General features: G+C 37.3%; 1 protein-coding gene and 1 pseudogene across 1 annotated transcript; one reads left to right on the top strand and one right to left on the bottom strand.

Annotated features, from left to right (window-relative positions):
* The first annotated feature begins 2769 nt into the window (after nucleotides 1-2769).
* On the top strand, nucleotides 2770-11175 carry LOC132630509 (hydroxyacylglutathione hydrolase cytoplasmic-like). Its single transcript, XM_060346080.1, has 4 exons — nucleotides 2770-2910; nucleotides 3785-3907; nucleotides 4809-4968; nucleotides 10892-11175. Exons 1-3 carry the CDS (start codon nucleotides 2789-2791, stop codon nucleotides 4906-4908), a joined length of 345 nt encoding a protein of 114 aa, XP_060202063.1. The 5' UTR covers nucleotides 2770-2788; the 3' UTR covers nucleotides 4909-4968; nucleotides 10892-11175.
* Nucleotides 11176-16002: 4827 nt separating this feature from the next.
* LOC132630379 (hydroxyacylglutathione hydrolase cytoplasmic-like) lies at nucleotides 16003-18089 on the bottom strand (annotated as a pseudogene).
* Between the last annotated feature and the right edge of the window lie 5205 nt (nucleotides 18090-23294).

Raw genomic sequence — 23294 nt, 5'->3', positions numbered from 1 at the left:
AAATAGCTAAAACTCGGTGAAAATCATAAATTGAAAAACATTACAATTTTTATGAATTTGTGAGCATATCCTTTCTTAATTTCTAAATAGAAATAGACTTTTGGCATTTATAAAATTTTAATTTCACTTGTGATATTTTATGTAGCAAGAGTTTATGCTTGTAAAGTGTTAATTTAAGTTTAGTTTTAGACAAGATTAAGGGGAAAACTAAATTCATCAAATGAACCTCAAGAATCAATTTAGTTCTTTATATATACAAGTATGCTTAAAAATATTATTCTCAGTGTAGTAACTTTGGAATAATTTTAAATATCTAAATTTTAATGTTAAAATATTAAGTTGATCTAATTTGATTTAGCTTCAAAGTTTGGTCAAATAAAACTCTCGAAAAATGAAAGGTGTCATATAAATTAAAACGAAGAAGAGTAATGAGAAAGATCTGATAAATGCTCTACTTGAAAACGAAAATGTGGCTCCAAAGTTGCCTAAATTTTAGTAAAATATATAAAGACGAATAATGTAAAGAGTAATCTAATACTCCTTTCTGTCCATATTATATGGTGTTTTTAGCATAGACACGCCCTTAAGAATCACTTACCTCTAGAAAATAAAAAGTACTTTTATTAAATTTTTCTTAATTAAATAGTATCAATTTAATATGATTTCTTGGTTATGTAAAAATTCACTATCAAAATAAAAATAATTTTTTAAAAAACTATTAATAACTTCTTTATTACGTAAAATATTATTTATTTTGAATTAAATGTAAAAGTTAACAATATCATAAAATATAAACCGGAGAGACGGCAAGAGCAAGAAAAGAATAAAAAAGATATGTACCAATAATAGAGGTTCATGTAGCAGTGAACTTAAACACAAAAAAAAGGAGCGCAAGCATTGAGAATTTGAGATAGGCAGAAAAGGAGCCACGTGTAGCAGAGTGATGTCATCAATTTGTCAAAATTCCTAGAGTGGCCCTGTGAGGACGACAAATTTGTGGATTCTCGTTTATATAATATACTAGTTATGTGAGGCCCGTACTGAGCCCGGGCCCAAACTCAAGATATAAAAGTAGATATTTTAACTAAAGAAATATAATTTGTGTTAGTACAAGTGTACAACCACAACAACAACAACCACCATATACCCATTGTAGTCCCGCAAGTGGGTAGTTATATGAAAGCAAAATTTTCATTTCACTCCTTTAATACTTTAACTTCCATTTTGATGAAATTATTTACTTCAAATCAAATGTGGAGCCAGAATTTGACATTTATAACTTATGTATCCTAATTTTCTGAAGTTATTTTGTTCCAAATAAATAATCTATACATAGTTAATGAACTTTGAAGACAAATACATACTTTAACTTTTGCAGCGGATGGAGCTGCTTCTCTCTTAATTAGGAATTAGGGGTTCGAACATGGATATGAAAAAAATCTTTGGAGGAAGGCTCCTCCCGAATAAGCGCGATACAGTGCGAATTATTTGGATTAATTGGGCTCAAATGCGGATATCAAGCACCAACCAGAAAATCAAAGAACATGAAAAATGAGGTAGGAGGTTCGATAGCTTTTGAAAAGTAGACCTTAAAAACAAAAAACAAAAAAATTGACTTACATAAATAAGATTAGGACCTAAAAGTAATTAATTAAAAAGTTTTAAAAATTTTGAAAATTATTGTGAGGACTACAAAAGTCTCCAGGTTCGATAACTTTTGAAAAGTAGACCTTAAAAATAAAAAGCAAAAAAATTGACTTAAATAAATAAGATTAGGACCTAAAAGTAGTTAATTAAAAAGTTTTTAAAAAATTTAAAAATTATTGTGAGGACTACAAAAATCCCCACATTTGCTCTTATATATAATAGTAACAAAAAGTTAATTTGAGGGATCATGTATTACCAAAATAAGTTTGGAAGTGTCTAGATTTATTGAAAATATACTTTAATATATATGCAATAAATATCAAATACAAGGGTAAAATTGAAATTGCAAACCATTTGGTTAGGAAACTCTCCAACAAGAAAGTTGAGAACTAACTAAGGCCTACAAAATTCATTACATTGCCACTTATTATATATAGTAATAAATATATTAGACCACTCAAAACTCTCCATTTGGGCAAGACTTATAATTCAAAGAAGATGATCTTAATCAATGCAAGACCCAAAATATAAGCGTATGAGAAAACTAATGGCTTTAATAATAATAGTTAATAATTTCGTAGCTCCACCGTTCGCTTATAATAATTTTTTGCACTATTAAAATTAAACCTTACTCTTCTCTTGAAATTATTTTTGCGCTATCAACATTAACAAATTATTAAATTCTTATATGAACTTGATGTATACAAAATATAGCACTACCTTTTATTTTCTTAAAAGAACTAACAATAACAATTATTTACCCCAAAAGGAAAAATAAGAATATGTTATATTACCATTTCATTATAAGAGCTGAAGGTAGCTAGTACATGGGTATCGTATATTTTTTCCAAAGTCTGCTTTTACAATTTTTATTTTATAACTTGAGCCATATAATTCATGATACAACCAATGGGCATTTAGTTCTCAATTATAAGTTGGTTGTTATAATAAGAGTAAAATAGGTATGAATTGGTAAATTATCTCATGATTTTGTACACTGGACAAGTAAAAGTGGATTTATATTTTTGGTATACTGAACAAGTAAAACTGGGCGGAGGGGTAGATTAGCATTTCATGTCCACTTTCCAAAAGAGAAGAAGTGTTGGCAACTAGACTTGCACATTTTACACGAGAGAAAGACATGCGAATAAATGAAGAGAAAAAGGTTTTGGAAAGCAAATGTGAAAGAGCAAATAATTTGTTAAAGAGGAAAAAGAAGTGTCAAAAGTTACTGGTGGTACCTACAATGCCCTCTCATGTTAGGTGAGCCTTACACACCTTTTGTTGGTTGCACGTCACCCATAGTAAAGTTTTTTTCACGTTATTAAACATTATTTCATAGTAAAGTTTTTTTTCACGTTATTGAACATTATTTCCTTGTCCAACTTGACAGAACTGAGTTGTGGTATTATCTGATCGGCGAAGGAGATGAAAGTTGTTCACATTCCATGCTTAGATGACAACTATTCCTATATGTATGTGATGTTCTGTTTCAATTTGCTAATTGATATCAGGTTTAGGGTTTGTTTTTGCTATAGTAATGACGATAAGAAGGTATAGAGATCGAGGATTAGGGTTAGGGTAGAAAGGTACTAGCTAACCAGAGTTAGTGGTACTCTTATGTGGGAAAGTTGGTTAGTCTCCTGTACCCATCTCATCTTTGTTGAGTAGTATCATATTCTTCATTTCTTACTCACTATTATTGTTGCTTCATTTGCTGATTTACTGCGGTCCGTTGAGTTCGCTGAAGTTCTGAAATTGCGATTGGCAGTATTGCTGCTATCCTGGGATGAATTAATCCAAACATTCGGCAATTGTGAGGGTATTAAATTCCTTAAGGAAACACAGTTTTCTGTGGGCTCAAAACTACACTTTTGTTTTAAAGGTTTTCTGTTTTCAGTCTATACCTTGAATACATGAATAACAAACTTAAGAAATTTAATATACATATTTCTGTTTCATCTTATATTCTGTTATTTTTCTTTCAACACTACTTTGATTACTTCTTTTGAGCGGAGTGTCTATTGGAAAAAGCCTCTCTACCCTCTCCAGACTCCACTTGTGAGAATACACTGAGTATGTTGTTGTTGTTTAGGGTTTTTGCTAATTGCTACTGTTTCTATGAATAATTTGTTAGGATCATTGATGAAACTACTAAGGAAGCTGCGGTGGTGGACCCCGTCGAGCCACATAAGGTGCTTAGAGTTGCTCAAGAGAACCAAGTTGACCTCAAATTTGTTCTCACCACTCATCACCACTGGTCTGTTATTCCACTTCTAAGTTTCTTCTATTTTTGTTATTTTTCTTTTGATTGTTCAATTTGGTTGTTTTGTGAGAATTTATAGATTTTAATTATTACTCGTAACTAATTTTCTGTGTTTCATGAGGGTAGCAATCGAGAGCACATAGTTGAAACATATTCGACTATTAGTGATAGAAAATCTTCCTTTAGTACGTACACATTTGGCTGTTACCTGGTCAAAGTTCTTATGAAGGCCCTTGATTAAGTCCTTCATTGACTTATATACATTTTGTTGGTGTTGATAGAAGAATAAAAAAGTGGTTGTTCGATAGAGATAACAGCACATCAAAGTTAAAATTTGAGTACTTCAATAAATTTGAATCCTTGAAAGTTGTGAAAAAACTTGAATACTATCAAACTTGAATAGCCAATTAAACGAATTACTTTCTGATGGTTTGTCATTTAAACTGTTTTCTCCTTTTATTTCATTTGTTCTCTTGGATGTTATTTGGTTTACATGTATTCCAAGAGGGGGAAATAGTTGACAAGCTTGCTCCACGGCTAGCGTGGGTTGAACAATACTCCATGGAAAGACTTTTTTTAGGACATACAAATCAATCAGCTCGACTGCATTTGCATTTGCTATAAACATCTAATTAGGTACATATGAAGGGGAGCCTTGGCGTAACTGGTAAAGTACTTGTTGCCATGTGATGAGGAGGTCACGGGTTCAAGCCGTGGAAACAATTTCTTGTAGAAATGCAAGATAAGGCTGCGTACAATAGACCCTTATGGTCCGGCCCTCCCCCGGACCCCGCGCATAGCGGGAGCTTAGTGTACCGGACTACCCTTTTATCTATTTAGGTACATATGTGGGTTCTGCATTTATCTGATCTTGATGAATGCTAACGCATTTCAGGGATCATGCTGGAGGGAATGATGAAATAAAACAGCTTGTTCCTGGAATAAGAATTTATGGTGGATCAGTTGATAATGTGAGGGGTTGTACAGACAGTTGAAAATGGTGACAAGGTATCCCTTGGTGCTGATATCAGCATCTTATCTCTTCACACACCATGGTATGTGTTTACAGTTTGCTTAATTGCTTCCTTCCGTTACTAACTCTTAATTCAATGTTCTTAATACTGATTTTTTCGTCAAGGACTCAATTGCTTTCCTTATTTGGATACTCTTGTTTGATGACCCTGCCTTTTGATACTAATGAATAAAAGCTGTAGTCATTTTGGAAAGAGGCGATTCCCTCAGGGGAATGTAAAGGGCATGGAGGTCGCGTGTTCGATACCCGTAGCGCTGCAGCGTGAAGATGGTTTATCGTGCGGACACGTGTATCCTTGCTACAATACCCCAGTATGTCAAGCATGCATGTCATGGAGGGGGCCCGCAAGGGGTCTACTCACCGGTCCTGGGCGACCCAGGCGGTGGGGTCCTCACATCTTCGTCTTCTCATTCCCGAACCGTGCCTCGCGACGGAGGGTCTAGGAAGGTCAACAAGTCCAAGTGAACAAAAGTAAAATTCTAGAAATTTTATACAAAGTTTTAGGTTTTAAGGGTAAATCGGAATTTATACCCAACTAGATTTTCATGGACCAATAATCCGGGTTTTATTGCTAATTTCATCACACAAGTCATAACTAAAATTCCTTTCTTATAAATTCCCAATTTCAAGAAATCTAGTTGTACCCCATTTGTGAAATAGAGGAAAGATTAGCATTTGGGGTTGGTTACTTAGCCTAGCATGGGAATCTAGGTGATTAGTTCAAGAATGACATGATTTCAAACCAAGAAATTCCCTTTTATCATCCTCGGGTTTGTACAATTAAAAAGTCTCCATTTTTATTAACTCTTGTAGATAAATTTAGTAAGTGAAGTAATAAATTAGAGAGAGAGTGAAATAAATAGGATTTTTTTTTTAAAAAAAACATGTTCTCCTATTTCCTTTTAAAATTTTCAAATACTCCCGCGTATTTTCTCATTTCCACATTCTTCACCACGCTCCCTCTCTTCCTTTTTTTTAACCTTTCCCTCCATAATTCTCAACTCTTATAAATACTCAATCCTTTTCTTCCCTCCAAAATCTTCTTTACATTATTTCCCTCTTTTCCTTCAATACCGATGCTAACCTTTCTCCTTCATCTCAGACATGGATATTTAGAAAGGTGAAAGAGGTTTTATAGCCTCAAGACGTGCGGATCTAGATAGAGTTAGGAGTAGGTATGAAGCATTATTTGCTAAAAATATCCAAATCAAATCAGATTTGTTCGACCTACTCAAGTTTATCTTCTCATTATCTACCTTTACTTATGCCGTTACTACTACTCTAATGGTATATATACAACCCAAAAGTGTAAAGAGAGTAAGCTTCTAGCAACCCGTATCATATTGTTCCACGGATTAGTATTTTTATTTATATTGGCAATTATCGTTTGGAAGTCCATTAATTTAAGTAACAAGATCTTTGTTCGCTTGGGAATGATATGCAAAGTAAGGGTGACACCCTCAAATCGGACATAGAGCTGCTGAGCGAAAAAATTAACTGTCTTTTATCGTCGAACATTTCTAGGCGTCTCTACATAATCGTATTCTTACTCGTATTCTTGACAAACATTGCTCAATTGAGTTTCAGCTGCAGCTCAATTGGTAAGAGGCGATTCCCTCAGGGGAATGTAAAGGGCATGGAGGTCGCGTGTTCGATACCCGTAGCGCTGCAGCGTGAAGATGGTTTATCGTGCGGACACGTGTATCCTTGCTACAATACCCCAGTATGTCAAGCATGCATGTCATGGAGGGGGCCCGCAAGGGGTCTACTCACCGGTCCTGGGCGACCCAGGCGGTGGGGTCCTCACAAAAAAGGTGCCTTGTGTTTGAGGATCCGCAGGTGTAACCCATGCATGCTGTGGGTTGCCAGCTCAACTGGTAAGAGGCGCTCCCTCGTGGAGACAAAGGGCTTGAGGTCGCGGGTTCGATACCCGTAGCTCTGCAGAGTGAAGATGGCATAGTTGTGCGATCCGTCTGCGACCCAAGTCATACAATGCTTTCAGTGTACATGAGCAAGTCATGGAGGGCAACCCGCAACATGCATGGGTTACACCTGCGGATCCTCAAACACAAGGCGCCTTTGTGTTTGAGGATCCGCAGGTGTAACCCATGCATGCTGCGGGTTGCCCTCCATGACTGCAGCTCAATTGGTAAGAGTCGCTCCTTCGTGGAGACAAAGGGCTTGAGGTCGCGGGTTCGATACCCGTAGCTCTGCAGAGTGAAGATGGCATAGTTGTGCGATCCGTCTGCGACCCAAGTCATACAATGCTTTCAGTGTACATGAGCAAGTCATGGAGGGCAACCCGCAGCATGCATGGGTTACGCCTCTTACCAGTTGGGTCACACTTTTTGCCAGTCAAGACCACATATTCAGCAGAAGATTATGCCAAGTTGTACGTTAATGAGATTGTCAGATTGCATGGGACACCAGTGTCCATTATTTCAGATCGTGGTGCTCAATTTACAGCAAACTTCTGGAAATCCTTTCAGAAAGGATTGGGTACCAAGGCGAACCTCAGCACAGCTTTTCATCCACAAACAGATGGCCAGGCAGAGCGTACTATTCAGAATCTGGAGGATATGTTGAGAGCATGCGTCTTGGATTTCAAAGGTAATTGGGATGATCACTTGCCTCTCATCGAGTTTTCTTATAATAACAGTTATCATGCTAGTATTGGGATGGCACCATTTGAAGCTCTGTATGGGCGAAGGTGTAGATCACCAATTGGTTGGTTCGAAGTTGGTGAAGCAGGGTTGTTAGGACCAGATTTGGTTTATCAGGCTATGGAGAAAGTCAAGTTAATACAGGAGCGTTTGAAAACAGCTCAGAGTCGCCAGAAGTCTTATACAGATGTGAGACGAAGGGATTTAGAATTTTCAGTTGATGATTGGGTGTTCCTTAAAGTCTCACCCATGAAAGGTGTTATGAGATTTGGAAAGAAAGGGAAGCTTAGTCCCAGATATATTGGACCTTACAGAATTCTACGAAAGGTTGGTCTAGTAGCTTATGAACTTGAGTTGCCACAAGAGTTAGCTGCTGTTCATCCAGTTTTTCATGTATCCATGTTGAAGAAGTGTGTGGGGGACCCTTCGTTGGTTGTTCCTGCTGATGCTATAACAGTTAAGGATGGCCTCACCTATGAGGAGATCCCTGTAGCCATTCTTGATCGTCAAGTTCGCAAGTTGAGAACTAAGGAAGTAGCCTCAGTGAAAGTCCTGTGGAGGAGTTAGAAAGTTGAGGAAGCTACATGGGAAGCCGAGGAGGATATGAAATCCAGGTACCCGCACTTGTTTCAGCCTGCAGAAGAGATTTATGATGAAGCACCAAGATTTTGAGGTATGTAAGCTTTCTTTTCATGCTATTGGTCGTGTGTGGCCAATTTATAATGCTATTGTGATGTAGCCCTGTGAGGCAATGATATTATGGGTTGTTGTGACAGGTTGGTAGTGCCTTATTACAGGGGAAACTCTGGCGAAATTTTTGTAGAATCCCGAATGGTTATCATTCGAGGACGAATGATCCCAAGGGGGAGATATTGTAACACCTCGTAACTTCGGACGAAAAGTTTGACTCATAAGATGATAATATAATGGAACCAATATGAGGGTTATAGGAAGTGTTTTGAAAACCAATTAAGTCATAAGAAATGTCTTTGAGCAAAGAAAAGTTGGAAGCCACTCTACGGGGCATGTTTGCAAGTGAGTTTATGGAAGGTCTTACTTCCAACGACCATAACCCCTCTATTAATTTGGATTTTGGGAAAACTTACTTGATGAAAGTTGTAGCCCCTTAAAATATCTTTCCAACGGTATATTATGGGCCTCAAACGGACATCCGTGCAAAGAGTTATACCCATTATACGACAGACTGTCCGAGCAGAGAATTTTGACGGACCATTTGACGGTCCGTATAACATTTTGACGGTCCGTAAAACATTTATACGGTCCGTCAAATGGTCACAGAGAATGATATTTTGAGGGTCAGTTTTACGGTTCAATTTTACGGTCCGTAAAACAATTATACGGTCCGTAAAATTGACTCAAGCTAGCGTAAAATGGTCACAGAAAACCATATTTTGCTGGGCAATTTTACGGTTCAATTATACGGTCTGTAAAACAATTATACGGTCCGTAAAATTGACTCAGACCACCGTAAAATGAGCACAGAATGTCCAAATCACTGGAATGGTTTTACGGTAAGTTATACGGACCGTAAAACCATTATACGGGACATAAAACCCACCGTAAAATGAGCACAAAATGTCCAAATCACTGAAATGGTTTTACGGTGAGTTATACGGTCCGTAAAACCATTATACGGAACGTAAAAATGGGCGTAGAATTGCCCGATGGGTCAGATTTTAAGATGTTAATAAGAGACCCAAACCCATTTTTTTCATTCCCATTTCTCCTACACGACTCAAGGGTTCTCTAGAGTCATCCAAACACTCCATATGCAAGAATCCAAGTGAAACAAAAGATCCACTTCATCAATCCACAAAACTAAGTGTGAGAAACACATCAAATCCATTCAAGTCAAGAAACTCCATAGAAGGTGGAACTAGGGTTTTGTTCAAGTGAAGTATTTCAACTCAAGGCTTATTCCTACAATAACCAAGGTAAGTTTTATGATGTTTCATGATGATTAAAGTGTTGATAAGTTCTTGGGAGAATAGTAAATGGGTTTGATAAAGAGAATTATATGAACTATGCTAGGGTTTTTGGATTGTTGACTTGGGATTGTTGTATTCATATGGGTGATGAAGAATGATGTCAATTACATCTAATTGAGATTGTAGAATCAGCTAGAAGTAATAGAATGGGGATTGGGGGAAGAAAACACCATTAATGAAGGTTGTGGAGCTTCATGCCTACCAAGTGTTTGATAAAATGCTTAGATGAACAAAATATGGATATTGTTGCTAATATAGAGTCCCTATGACCTGTATTGCTATAGATTAAAGTTGAAGGGATTGAAGGACATTGTGATACACTCAAAAGCAGGAAGTCAAGGTATGTAGAACTTCCATCCACATGTGGGAATCTCTACGTTCTTCCCCATGATCCGTTTTCGTAAAATCTATGAAGTTCAAATCCTAGGGCATTAAACCCAACATATTGGTAGCCCGTAATTATGTATGTATGTACATGAATTTTGTATCTATGTTCGTCATTGTATTCCTAATCTTCCATTACGGATATTAGGAATCCTAGCTAAATCCATGAATCATGAATTCTTCCTCATGTGTTCTCATTATGTTTATATGAAACTTTATGATTTCATCCAGCAAGTTACAAGCATGTTTTCAAGACAAGTATATATATATGATTTCGAACTATTGTTATTACTCATGAACCAAAAACATGTTTTGCAAGACTATGACAAGTTATCTTATGAAAATATACAAACAAGTTATGATTCATGAAAACTATGTACAAGTAAGTTATGATTCATGAACACTATGTACAAGCAAGTTATGATTCATGATATACCATGGGCAGAAAGTGCCACTATTTTACATGTTCATGTTTTGGGAGTTGCATTAATTACCGAGGAGGGCTTCAGATAGCCTGAAACTACGTAGCCACCGTAGGATGAGGATCGCTCCACCCATGTCCCGGACGATCTCTCATAATGACTGGATCCTTTCATATTTTAGCAAATCTCATGTTCCCTGGCAAGGACTGAGTGTCCTGCTGGCGGGATGCAAGCACCAGACCATGGATCGGTTATAAGTTATTGCTCTCCCTACTTATCATGTTTTTACTAATGTTATATATATACATATGTACTCATGCTCATGTTCATGTCCAAGTTTTTCAGTTTCAGCTCTTATCATGTTATTCCATGTCCCATGTTGTTTATTTCGGTTGCTTTACATACCAGTACATTCAATGTGCTGACGTCCCATTTTATTGCTCGGGGGCCTGCATTTCACGATGCAGGTACTGATATACAGGACGACACATCTGCTCAGTAGGACAACATTCGTATCAGCTTATTGGTGAGCCCCATCTCATTCGGGGTTTAGTCAACTTTTGTTTTATGATTAATTATGCATCTAAAGGTATGCTGGGGGCCTTGTCCCAGTAAGTATGTTTTTCAGTCAGACTCATGATAGAGGTTTCATAGACTAGACAAGTCAGTTATGTCATGTCAGACATTTGGAGTCGTATAGCCATTTTGGCTCACTCATGCTTAAACAAGTATTTTATTAAGTATTATGACTTACCATGTTTTATAAAGGCTCATTATGCATTCACGTTATATTCCGCATATGTTATGTATCATGATGATTCAGCAAGCCATGTGGTTCGCTCGGTCACATGCAGTCAGGCACCGAGTGCCGTGTTACGTCCAGGCCATGGTTCGGGGCATGACAGAAGACAAAGGGATGCCCGTTGCACCTGCTCGGCCTCAAGGTAGGTTACAACTTACTTGAGTAGACTTCGATTAGTATCTCATATATGTGCAATAGAAAGCGATGGAGAAAGCATGCCTGGGTCTCCAGACATGAAGTTGGGTTGGATAGTTCTAGGTGGGTATTATTAGGCGTGATGTTGTAATCGTTACCTCTTTAGTGGCTTTATTGGTTGTGAGTGTTGTTGTAGTTATGAATTGATTGATGCCTATCCGTTAGACATGTATTAGTGTTGAGCCCTGTTTACCTTTTGGGTTATTCTTGGGTTAGCGAATCATATATGGAGTTAGTGATTGTCGGAGAAAGCATGTACACCTTCGGGTATGGAGTTTGGGATGGAATACTTAGGTTGGTATTGTTGTTGACTATGTCTTGTCGCCTTGTTCTGTTCTATTGAGTTGTTTCCTTATTGTGATCTATTTTCTTGTCGCCGCGTGATTGATTCTAGAGTTGATGCTTAATGATTGCCTTATGATTGAAGAGCATATTTATCATTGTTGAGGTTGTTGGAAAATAAAGGAAAGATATGATATTGTTATTGTGATTGTGGTATGTGTCCATGTGCGGCACAATTGATCCTTATATTCTTGTTGGCATTGTTATCATGCATACACTCATTTGTATATACATTGGGATCGGGTTGCGCGCCGCAACACTTACTTGGATCGGGTTGCACGTACCGTAATACTGACTGGGATGGGATTGCACGTTCCACAACACTGACTATTGGATCGGGCTGTGCGCCACAGCAAGTACATGGACTTAGCGGTCCCTCATGGGTCATGACTGTCAAAGCGAGCAGATATTCCGCCGAAGCATGTGTGTATCACTGCATTGCATATGCATTCATACTCATATCTCATATTCTCTTATTGTTGGATTGCGCTCAGATATTCTCTTATTGTGGGATTATGCTCGGATATTCTCTTATTGTTGGATTGTGCTCGGATATTCTCTTATTGTGGGATTGTGCTCAGATATTCTCTTATTGTTAGATTGAGTTGGTAGTTTTGATTTAGAGGATACTCTCGCTTGGTCTTCTTCAGGAGTGTAAGTCGGTTAGATGGGGATGGTATTGAAGAAATTGTAGATGGAAACGGAATCCTAGGTAGCATAAAGCATGAGGGTGTTTAGTTATGAACTCTTTTATCATTGTGAGTGAGAGTTGGAAGGCTCAGATGATGTTAGTGGAATTGTAGATGATGACTGAACCTTGTCTTTCTATTTGGTTCTGACTTGGTTACGTTTGTTGGTGGTAATCGTAGAGCCCTTCTTCAGAAGCGTATGTTGGAGTAAGCTAGTGATTGTATAGGTTGAGTTGAATTGATTCGATTGGTAGAAACCTGTCACGACCCAAACCGGAGGGCCGCAACCGACACCCGATGCCCTGCCTGACCGAGCGTCACCATGCTATTTATTCCTTTTCTATTATCCTTACGTGAGCCCATAAACCATTCATTTCATACTTGCTATCAATTTATCGTAAACTCAGTAAAACTCTTCGTGTGAAGACTACATATGAATATGCAGATCTACATGACTGTTATAGACACTGTCGACATCTTGACACACCATACCCAAAACACTGTCTGCAAAGTCTCTAACATGGACCAAAATACCATAAAATAAGTCAGGACAGGGCCCCGACGTACCCATAATGCATATGACATATATATGTAAACATACGCACTCCGACTTGGCAATACTCCGAATAGAAATGGAGTTCACTAGTCCAGATATCCTGGGAACCTCCTACAGCAAGAGTCCTCTACTCATTTGTGTACACCTGTGTGGCATGAAACACAGCGCCCCCAGGCAAAGGGACGTCAGTACTAATAATGTACCGAGTATGTAAGGCAGAAATGGAATATCAATACTCAAATGATAAGAAGAATGTAAGAGTCAACTTGTACCTGTGACTGTCTCTACGGACCATGAATATGCAGAATGTACTTTTGAAAACATTTATATATGTATATGTACCTTTATCCATTTGCTCCTTCGAGCTTCGCCCCGACGGGCATCATATCATATAGGCCCCTTCGGGCATCATAATCATCATATACCAGCTAATCAGGTGGTTTGCGTATATAACGCCATAGCCCTTCCCCTTCCCCATAAAATCATGATACATAAGTGTATAAATATGTATATACATATGAATAATGCATGACAAAACTTTTAAGACTCGAAACTCCCTTCGGAGTGACTCTCTAGTCATCATAATCATACGCCCCCTTCGGGACTTGGAATCAATCAAGAAATGTATGAAAATGTTAAACCTTGTACATGCCCCTTCGGGACTTAGGAACTTGAGGAACAGTATGCTTGGAAGCTCAATCATAAGAATGTCAAAGAGTAAACTTCTCTAACGTTCAAAGAGTAGAATCATTATGGAGCAACATTCTTTTACGTTTCGTTCTATCATGGGTCATGCCAAAATAAAAGAAAGGATAACCTTAACATACATTTTCTTTTTTACCAAGTCGATGCCCACATGAACCCCTTGCTCTGACGCTCGCCTTTTTACCCAAACCTAAATTGAAAATATCTCCTTAGTCATATTCTATGAACTCAACATATCAACTTATATAAGCCGTATATTGACGAGGGTTTCGGTTTACAAAAATTCGGACTGCATCTCCTCTGTTTCTACTATGTCTCCAAATCAACAACAACAACCATAACAACAACGACAACAACCAATCCAACAATAATAGTACCAATCTTAATTCCAACAATGATTCATCTAATTCACCATAATTAATTTGATATAACTCCTACCTAGCCAAAACAGCACCAACAACAACATATACGATTTCCCGCTATTAATTCCGTATTTCTCATCCCACAATTTAGCTATGTTCTGGACGAACATAAATATATCAAGAATTGGAGAATTATTACCTTATATGCTTAGAACTACTCTTCTTCCATCTTACTTTACTTTGAAGAAATCTCCGATCCGCTCAACAGAAGAAAACGTTACTGCTTGCTTTTCTTAAGAGACCATACCTTAGCTATTATTAGAAAGCCTCTCAAGTCGTGGCTTATGCTATTTTGGTAAGTATATATGATAAGATAAGAAGGTCAAAATAATTTATATAAAAACATCCAGCTACAATTCTTATAGCAAAATACCAAAAGAGTATGAATTGGAATTCAAGGAATAAGCCCTTTCTTTGTACGTGTCATTATGCACTTTAATGTGCATGACTCGTGACTTCCATTTGCATATCTTAGTGCCCCCTTTTAATTGACTAAAGCCACATTAGCATTAATAATTGTGACCATTTTCTTGCTACATGGACATGCTGTCCCCTAAAACTAATCCAAGCATTCCTTTAATAATATTTGTCTTCCACTACGATCCAACATTTAACTACTTACCCACATTATTAATTTCTTGATCTTAATTCACTTAAATAGCAACCATTTTTAGTACACTTTATATACTCATTGTCATAATCATGTGACATAGCACTAGTTCATAGCCCCTTTTGGTACACACAAAATATTATTTGCAATCATCGTCGTCACACTTTTTCGTCTTAAATCATTTCGGGACTTCATTCCTTGTGTACACCGAGTTCTTGATTTTCATGCTTGAATATGACCAAATCCTCTGGGCTCGAGTAAATTTGCTCATGTTGGGACGGTCCAATTTTTCTAGTCCAAAAATACGAGGTATTATAGCTTGGACCGTATTTCATTCAAATAAATTTCAAACCTCAACGAAACTTATTTTTCTTCGATTTGTTTAACTTCTAATTCTTATGACACATCTGTCATCACTCTAACTACCTATAAGCTTGGGGGATAACCTCGTTTTCCGTTGCTAATGTCATTTAACTCACACGCTTTCCAATGCATGAAAACACGGGATGTAACAAAACCTCCCCGTTATAAACTGTTGATTGACTAAATATTTGCCTGTCATACTTAGCTATTATTCTCTATTGATGTTATGATTTTTGTAATCGTTGTCGGCCTATGATACTTACCAGTACGAGGGTTGTACTGATGCTACTCTTGCTACACCCTTTTTGGGGTGTAGATTGTTTCAGGTTGAGTTCGTGATTAGTAGCATCCGAGGACATGCCGGGGCTATCTTGAAGACTCTATTATTCTCATTCTAAACAGGGTTGTCATTCATGTATTTGTCTATTTGTATCTGTATCTTAGAAGCTCTTATAATAGTCTAGATCAGATTCTTGGGAAATGGTTGTAGACGAACTTTTGTATTTCGCTTGATTATATTGTAATGTAAAAACGATTCTATTGTTGTGATGTTCAAGTTGAGATTTAAATGTGTAATTTTGGGAAAGGGTTCTCCTACTAGGTGGGAATAGGTAGGTGCCCGCACAGACCCCAAATTGGGTTCTCCATAATAGCTTTTATTTATTATGAAAATTTGGAGATAGTTTTGGGGAATTGATTTTGGGATTATTGTAAATGATTAATTGGTTGTGTTGTTTTGTTGTGTGTTAAAAACACACACACACACATTTTGGTTCCGTGCCCAAACAAAACTAATTTCCTCCTATGAATGGACTTGCTCAAAAGAAAATGATTGAAAGGGAACTTCACTCTTGAAAGGTGATTTGCCAAAATTTTCAAGAGATTATGACATCATTAGACACTAAATTAACCAGGATTTGAGTCTAAACCAAGCAAAGCCGCGACCACTCTCATACACAGATACAGTCAAAATTAAATGTCAGGATTATGAAGTTGAAAGGCAACATAACAATGGAAATGAACTCTTCCAACACACAGTTCGAATTGATTTTGTCTGTAACATTTCCACCTTATTAGATGCACAAACATGAAAAAAGCATTACACTTGTGCTCGCGTTATTATTCAGCCCTTCCAACTATCCTTTCGTTGCCTAATTTCATGCAAGGCTTCAACAGGAAACTTGCATCCGACTTTATCCTGTGTAGCAAGCAAAAAATCCCTGTTAAAGAAGGTTTTGTGGCACATGCAGACAAGGAGATACGCACTCAATATACTGTCCCATTGACTCTTCTAACATTTTTTATAACAGTAATGCAAAGGTCAACTTGCGTGCACCTCGACTATTCCACCGGACATTTTCTATCTCCCACCTGCAACAGGAACCGTTAACTTTGCCCAACAAAGCTTAGGCAGATGGAAATAAACCGCCTAGCACTTTTTGTCGTTGCTGGGATTGAGTCTCCCATGATTTTCATCTCAGTTGACCACTAGATCACACCCTTTGGTCACGACTTTATGCTAATTTTAGCAAGAAGTATTTCTTCTTTCTCTAAAATGCAATAAGAGGTATTTTACAGAACTAACATACCTGAACCTCTGGAAGATCAACCTGCATGAATGGGTTACTCCCAAATTCTTGGAATAGTTGGAAGGCCTACTCTTCTCTGATGCTCAGCCCACGCCTACTTTTGTGCAGTTTGGGCATTGCCAGGTTCGACTGTCAAAGCAAACTGCAAATTTTTTACTGTGTACTGCAAATCATTTAACAAGCATTAGAATTTCCTCAGATAATAGAATTGCTGCTAAAACCCAAAATGAAAGTCATGTTAGAGAAATTCTAACACCACACGAACAAGTACTTCAATATGAAAGGAGAATAGTAATGCATTCAAAATTGTTTGTGGAAAAGAAGTTTAATTTGCGTGCTGGATAAAATCATATATGTATGTGCAGGTCACCTTAGCCTGGAGCTACCTTTAGTTCAAGCATATGAAGGAGAGACCACAATCACACTGAATTTTTACTGATTGGAGAGCAGACGTTGGAGAATATGGGGGAGGGGTTTAAGTTCTCTGAAGCTCAAACGGTCTCACTCTTGTGTGTGTGTGTGGGGGGGGGGGGGGGGGGGGGGGGAGGGATATAGATACAAAGATCTAAAGTAAGAGAACAATTCTGACGTAGAGTAGCGACCATGGGCATCATGCATATGCAAATACCTAATAAGTTTTGGAATCAAAACTACTAAAAGTATCTTTTTATCGGAGGTTCATTACAAATGCAGCAGTGTCTTACAGTTGATGACATCTTTTCGCAACAGAAATCATACAATACTTTTGCAGGGAAAATACATGTGATATACTGTATACACATCTAGAGAGAGCTTTTTACATGTGTGCGAGTACATCCAAGGTGGATATTGTTTAAATTTTTCATTTGTCCTTCCTTTCAACAAAAGTGCTCATCGTACTGAAGGCACAGAAAACTGTCATAACTGGTACACCAAAGTCTAAAGACGGGGAAAATTAAAAGAGAAATTCTTTTGATCGGTAAAAATGAGAAATTATTTCTATGTACTATAAAGATAAACTAGAACTTAGGAGCTAAAGTGGCTCTAGTTCTTAACATATGGACAAAGATAGGGCAATCTAAACACGTCTTGCTCACTTTTTCATTCTGTTATCAAGTGTCCTAACTTCCTCAGTGGTCCTAATGAAAGTTGTGCAAATGTGGCACATTAGAGAGAGTTAACTGTTGATGCACAGAATCCAAAATCTGATCTAAGAACACTATATGATGACACAGAATAATTCTTTCTTTAAAAGTTATCATAACAGCATGCACACATTACCTCATGACCGCAATATACTCGAATTGGCTTTGGCAAAGAACCTAGTGTCACACACAGTGATTGATACATTTGTTCTGCAGTGCCTTCAGCAAACTTACCACAACCAGAAATAAACTGCAAGCCAAAGAGATGGAAGTGTTAAAAGAAAACTATTTTGACCATCCAACAGGATAATAATAAAAATTTTGAAAAAGACTTTTAGTTCACAATAGCTCCTCCTGCTCGCATTGTCACAACCTTCTGGTTTCAAATACTGGTTTGTTGCTTTGTATTCCACATTTAACATAACTTGCATGGAGTGGTTGGAGTTCCCATAATTTTCTCCCAAAATAAACTTTCTCAAATCCATAAACCTACATTCCAAGATCAAGCAAAGCGAACCGGAAGAAGTAGACAGTAAGCCAGAAAAGGTTCAATCCACCACTACCCTTCCAAATCTTGGGCAAGGTCACAGTGAACCACTTAAGGAGTTTGAATCTAAATATTTCTTGTGTTATTTACTGTAATACCTCCAAGTTGAGAGAGATATACCAGAAAAGACAGAAGAAGCAGATGGATTTGGCGTTGTGATTGCAACATGGTGATGCCAAAAGATCTACAGCTGTGCATACAAAGAGGACTGATAAACGAGAGAGTGAAATTTGCAAATGAAGCATTGTAGGGATATATGATAAAGGGGAAGTGTTCTCCTCAGCGGCCCAAATAATCCGTCGGCAGATGGAATTGAGGACTTCATCACATTAATCAACAGGTACTTATTTGATTTTGATTTATTATTTCAAAAACATGGAAAATACCTGAGTGCCTTTTAATTGACTCTGTATATGAAGGGTGTTCAAGAAAACTCTCCTTTGTTTTATGCTCCAGAAAAGTTTTTCGCTTTCATTCATTTCATTTTTTATTCAATAGAAGATAAAATTTCATTAACTCGGCTGCAGTAAGTCGGTGCTGCACTGTGTACAACAAAAGCACATAAACATTCCCATTGAATCCTGGAGGAAGCTAATTAAATATGAGATTGTCAGCATTCTCTATATATTCATTTTACACCACAATGAAGTAACCAAAGGCAGTTGAAGTGTTGAACTGTTCTTTGTCGTTGGCCCTGCCCTACTCTCAAAGCATCTCAAGTTCCTTTCTCTCCATAACCCGTCTCATTTTTTCCTTAGAACGGAAAGAGGAAGAATAGAGAACTCGTGTCAATTGAACAACTCAATTGGTAAGAGGCGATTCCCTCAGGGGAATGTAAAGGGCATGGAGGTCGCGTGTTCGATACCCGTAGAGCTGCAGCGTGAAGATGGTTTATCGTGCGGACACGTGTATCCTTGCTACAATACCCCAGTATGTCAAGCATGCATGTCATGGAGGGGGCCCGCAAGGGGTCTACTCACCGGTCCTGGGCGACCCAGGCGGTGGGGTCCTCACATCTTCGTCTTCTCATTCCCGAACCGTGCCTCGCGACGGAGGGTCTAGGAAGGTCAACAAGTCCAAGTGAACAAAAGTAAAATTCTAGAAATTTTATACAAAGTTTTAGGTTTTAAGGGTAAATCGGAATTTATACCCAACTAGATTTTCATGGACCAATAATCCGGGTTTTATTGCTAATTTCATCACACAAGTCATAACTAAAATTCCTTTCTTATAAATTCCCAATTTCAAGAAATCTAGTTGTACCCCATTTGTGAAATAGAGGAAAGATTAGCATTTGGGGTTGGTTACTTAGCCTAGCATGGGAATCTAGGTGATTAGTTCAAGAATGACATGATTTCAAACCAAGAAATTCCCTTTTATCATCCTCGGGTTTGTACAATTAAAAAGTCTCCATTTTTATTAACTCTTGTAGATAAATTTAGTAAGTGAAGTAATAAATTAGAGAGAGAGTGAAATAAATAGGATTTTTTTTAAAAAAAAAAACATGTTCTCCTATTTCCTTTTAAAATTTTCAAATACTCCCGCGTATTTTCTCATTTCCACATTCTTCACCACGCTCCCTCTCTTCCTTTTTTTTAACCTTTCCCTCCATAATTCTCAACTCTTATAAATACTCAATCCTTTTCTTCCCTCCAAAATCTTCTTTACATTATTTCCCTCTTTTCCTTCAATACCGATGCTAACCTTTCTCCTTCATCTCAGACATGGATATTTAGAAAGGTGAAAGAGGTTTTATAGCCTCAAGACGTGCGGATCTAGATAGAGTTAGGAGTAGGTATGAAGCATTATTTGCTAAAAATATCCAAATCAAATCAGATTTGTTCGACCTACTCAAGTTTATCTTCTCATTATCTACCTTTACTTATGCCGTTACTACTACTCTAATGGTATATATACAACCCAAAAGTGTAAAGAGAGTAAGCTTCTAGCAACCCGTATCATATTGTTCCACGGATTAGTATTTTTATTTATATTGGCAATTATCGTTTGGAAGTCCATTAATTTAAGTAACAAGATCTTTGTTCGCTTGGGAATGATATGCAAAGTAAGGGTGACACCCTCAAATCGGACATAGAGCTGCTGAGCGAAAAAATTAACTGTCTTTTATCGTCGAACATTTCTAGGCGTCTCTACATAATCGTATTCTTACTCGTATTCTTGACAAACATTGCTCCATTGAGTTTCATCTGGGGGAGATTTTCATGCCGGTAAGTGCATTTCTCTTTTCTACGATTTGGTAAAAATGTGGTTGGTATCTATTGTTGTGTTTCTTGTTATCATTATTCCTTTTTTGCTTCAGTTGTAACTTTTGCACATGTAAAGTTTGAACCTTTACAAGTTGGGTACTGTCTTGATCATCTCAGGGTTCAAGATTCTCTAAAGTGAAAACTGATTATTGAAGATATAATTGCTGGGAGAACACTCCGGCGACCAAATCCCTGAAAATTTGAACCCCAGAACCGTAAGATGGCGCCTCTCAGAATTGTTTTCAAACAGATAAACATTTTTCTAGCCACTTTTTTGAGAATTTTTTTTCTTCCATTCACGTTGCACAACCGGACATGGATGTTGTCATTCAAGACCAGCAAGTTCAAAAGCCAGACATGGATATTGAGAAAAGGAGAAGGAGAGTTTTTATCTTCGACACGTGCTGATCTCGATAGGGTTAGAACTAGGTTTAAAAAATTATTAGCCAAAAATGATCAAATCAAATCAGAATTTGTGCGACCTCCTCAAATTTATCATCACATTGTCTACCTTCTCTTTTGCCATTTCTAGTGCTCTAAAGGATTTTCAACGAACCAAAAGTGTGGTGAGAGTAAGTTGCTAGGAGCCACTTTCATAATCTTGCACAGGTTAGTATTATTCTACTTATTCTTAATTATCATTTGGAAGGCGATAATGGCAAAGAAGGAAGTAGAAGCTAAACTGCGAGAAAAAGGAATTTCTGGCTACTAAGGAACTGAGAAATTTAATTATTGAGGAAAAAAAACTTTCTTCACCTGGGAATGAAATGCAGAGGAAGGCTGACACCCTAAAATGTAGTGAGGGTACAAATTAGGTCATTTCGGGTAATTATTTTTGTCCTTTTCCGTAGAAAAAATAATTAATTACTCATGTTCTTTACACAATAGGAAAAAAAAATGTTCTCCTATTTCCTTCTAAAATTTTCAAATACTCCCGCGTATTTTCTCATTTCCACATTCTTCACCACGTTCCCTCTCTTTCTTTTTTAACCTTTCCCTCCACAATTCTCAACTCTTATAAATACTCAATCCTTTTCTTCCCTCCAAATATTCTTTACATTATTTCCCTCTTTTCCTTCAATACCGATTCCAACCTTTCTCCTTTATCTCAGACATGGATATTGAGAAAGGTGAAGGAAGTTTTGTAGCATCAAGACGTGCGGATCTAGATAGAGTTAGGAGTAGGTATGAAGCATTATTAGCCAAAAATATCCAAATCAAATCAGATTTGTTCGACCTACTCAAGTTTATCTTCTCATTATCTACTTTCACTTTTGCCGTTACTACTACTGTAAATGGCATATATACGGCCCAAAAGTGTAAAGAGAGTAAGCTTCTAGCAACCCGTATCATATTGTTCCACGGATTGAAATTTTTATTTATATTGGTAATTGTCGTTTGGAAGTCCATTAATGCAAGGAATGAAGCAAAAGCTCTACTACAAGAAAAACAAATTCTAGCTACTAAGGAGATTAGGAATTTAATTATTACTGAACAAGATTTTTGTTCACTTGGGAATGATATGCAAAGTAAGGGCGACACCCTCAAATCGAACATAGAGTTGTTGAGCGAACAAATTAACCGTCTTTTATCGTCGAACATTTTTAGGCGTCTCTACATAATTGTATGCTTACTCGTATTCTTGACAAACATTGGTCCATTAAATTTCATCTGGGGGAGATTTTCATACCGGTAATTGCATTTTTCTTTTCTATGATTTGGTAAAAATGTGGTTGGTAGCTATTCTTGTGTTTCTTGTTATCATTATTCCTTTTTGCTTCAATTGTAATTTTTGCACATGTGTTACGGTTCACTTTTACGCGGGCCAATAAAAGCTACTAAGAGGTTGTTGGAGCTCTAATTGGATTTTAGTATTTTAGAGTCGCCACCTAATTTATTTAAGGAAAATTAGAAAAATCGGGTTTAAAATGGTTTATCAAGCAAGAGAAAAATCCTTTTTGGACCAGAGTTCGAGGTAAGGGTTCTGGTGATCCTCTAGGGAAGGTTTTAAGCACCCTAGTATTAAGGATCCGTAGAATACAGTTGACCTACGAGCTTCAACGTGTGACTAATGTATTATTTTTGCTTAAGAAGGTTTAATTTTTGCAAAGTCATTCATTTATCATAAATTCAAAATTTCGGCAAAAAGTCCCCTTTAGAAAAGTGGTTTTGGGTTCAACCGCATAAGTGTTCAGCTCACTTTATTGCCGGACTAATCCCCTAGGGAAGGTTTTGCACTTTTTCCTTTCAAACGGGCTGGCTGCCCTTAGCAATCGAACTTATGCTTAGCGGGGCATAAGTTCTTTAAGGGCGGGGGCATAACTTGTACGATATTACGATACGAAAATATAAACTTATGCCTCTCGAGAAAATTGTTTGCATTGAAGGGCTAAAATTAAAGACCAGCACAAAATAGGGGCAAAAGTGCCAATGACCTGCTAGATTTGATAGTGTTTTTTTATCGAAGCATAACAACCTCAAATTATGCTTGTATCCTTTTCTCTTATTATATCTTGTAGAACTTTGTTCTTCAGTGCATGTAAATTGTCTGAAGCTTTAATATGATGTATGCAAATATCTTCTCAGCGTCGATTTTTGAGTATTTTGTAGTTGTGCAAATAATATAAACAACGATTTCGTGCATGTAAATTGTCTGAAA

This window comes from Lycium barbarum, chromosome 3 (assembly GCF_019175385.1).
Source record: "Lycium barbarum isolate Lr01 chromosome 3, ASM1917538v2, whole genome shotgun sequence".
Taxonomy (NCBI): domain Eukaryota; kingdom Viridiplantae; phylum Streptophyta; class Magnoliopsida; order Solanales; family Solanaceae; genus Lycium; species Lycium barbarum.
Note: the sequence above shows the minus strand (reverse complement) of the source record. Positions and strands in the feature narration are given on the sequence as shown.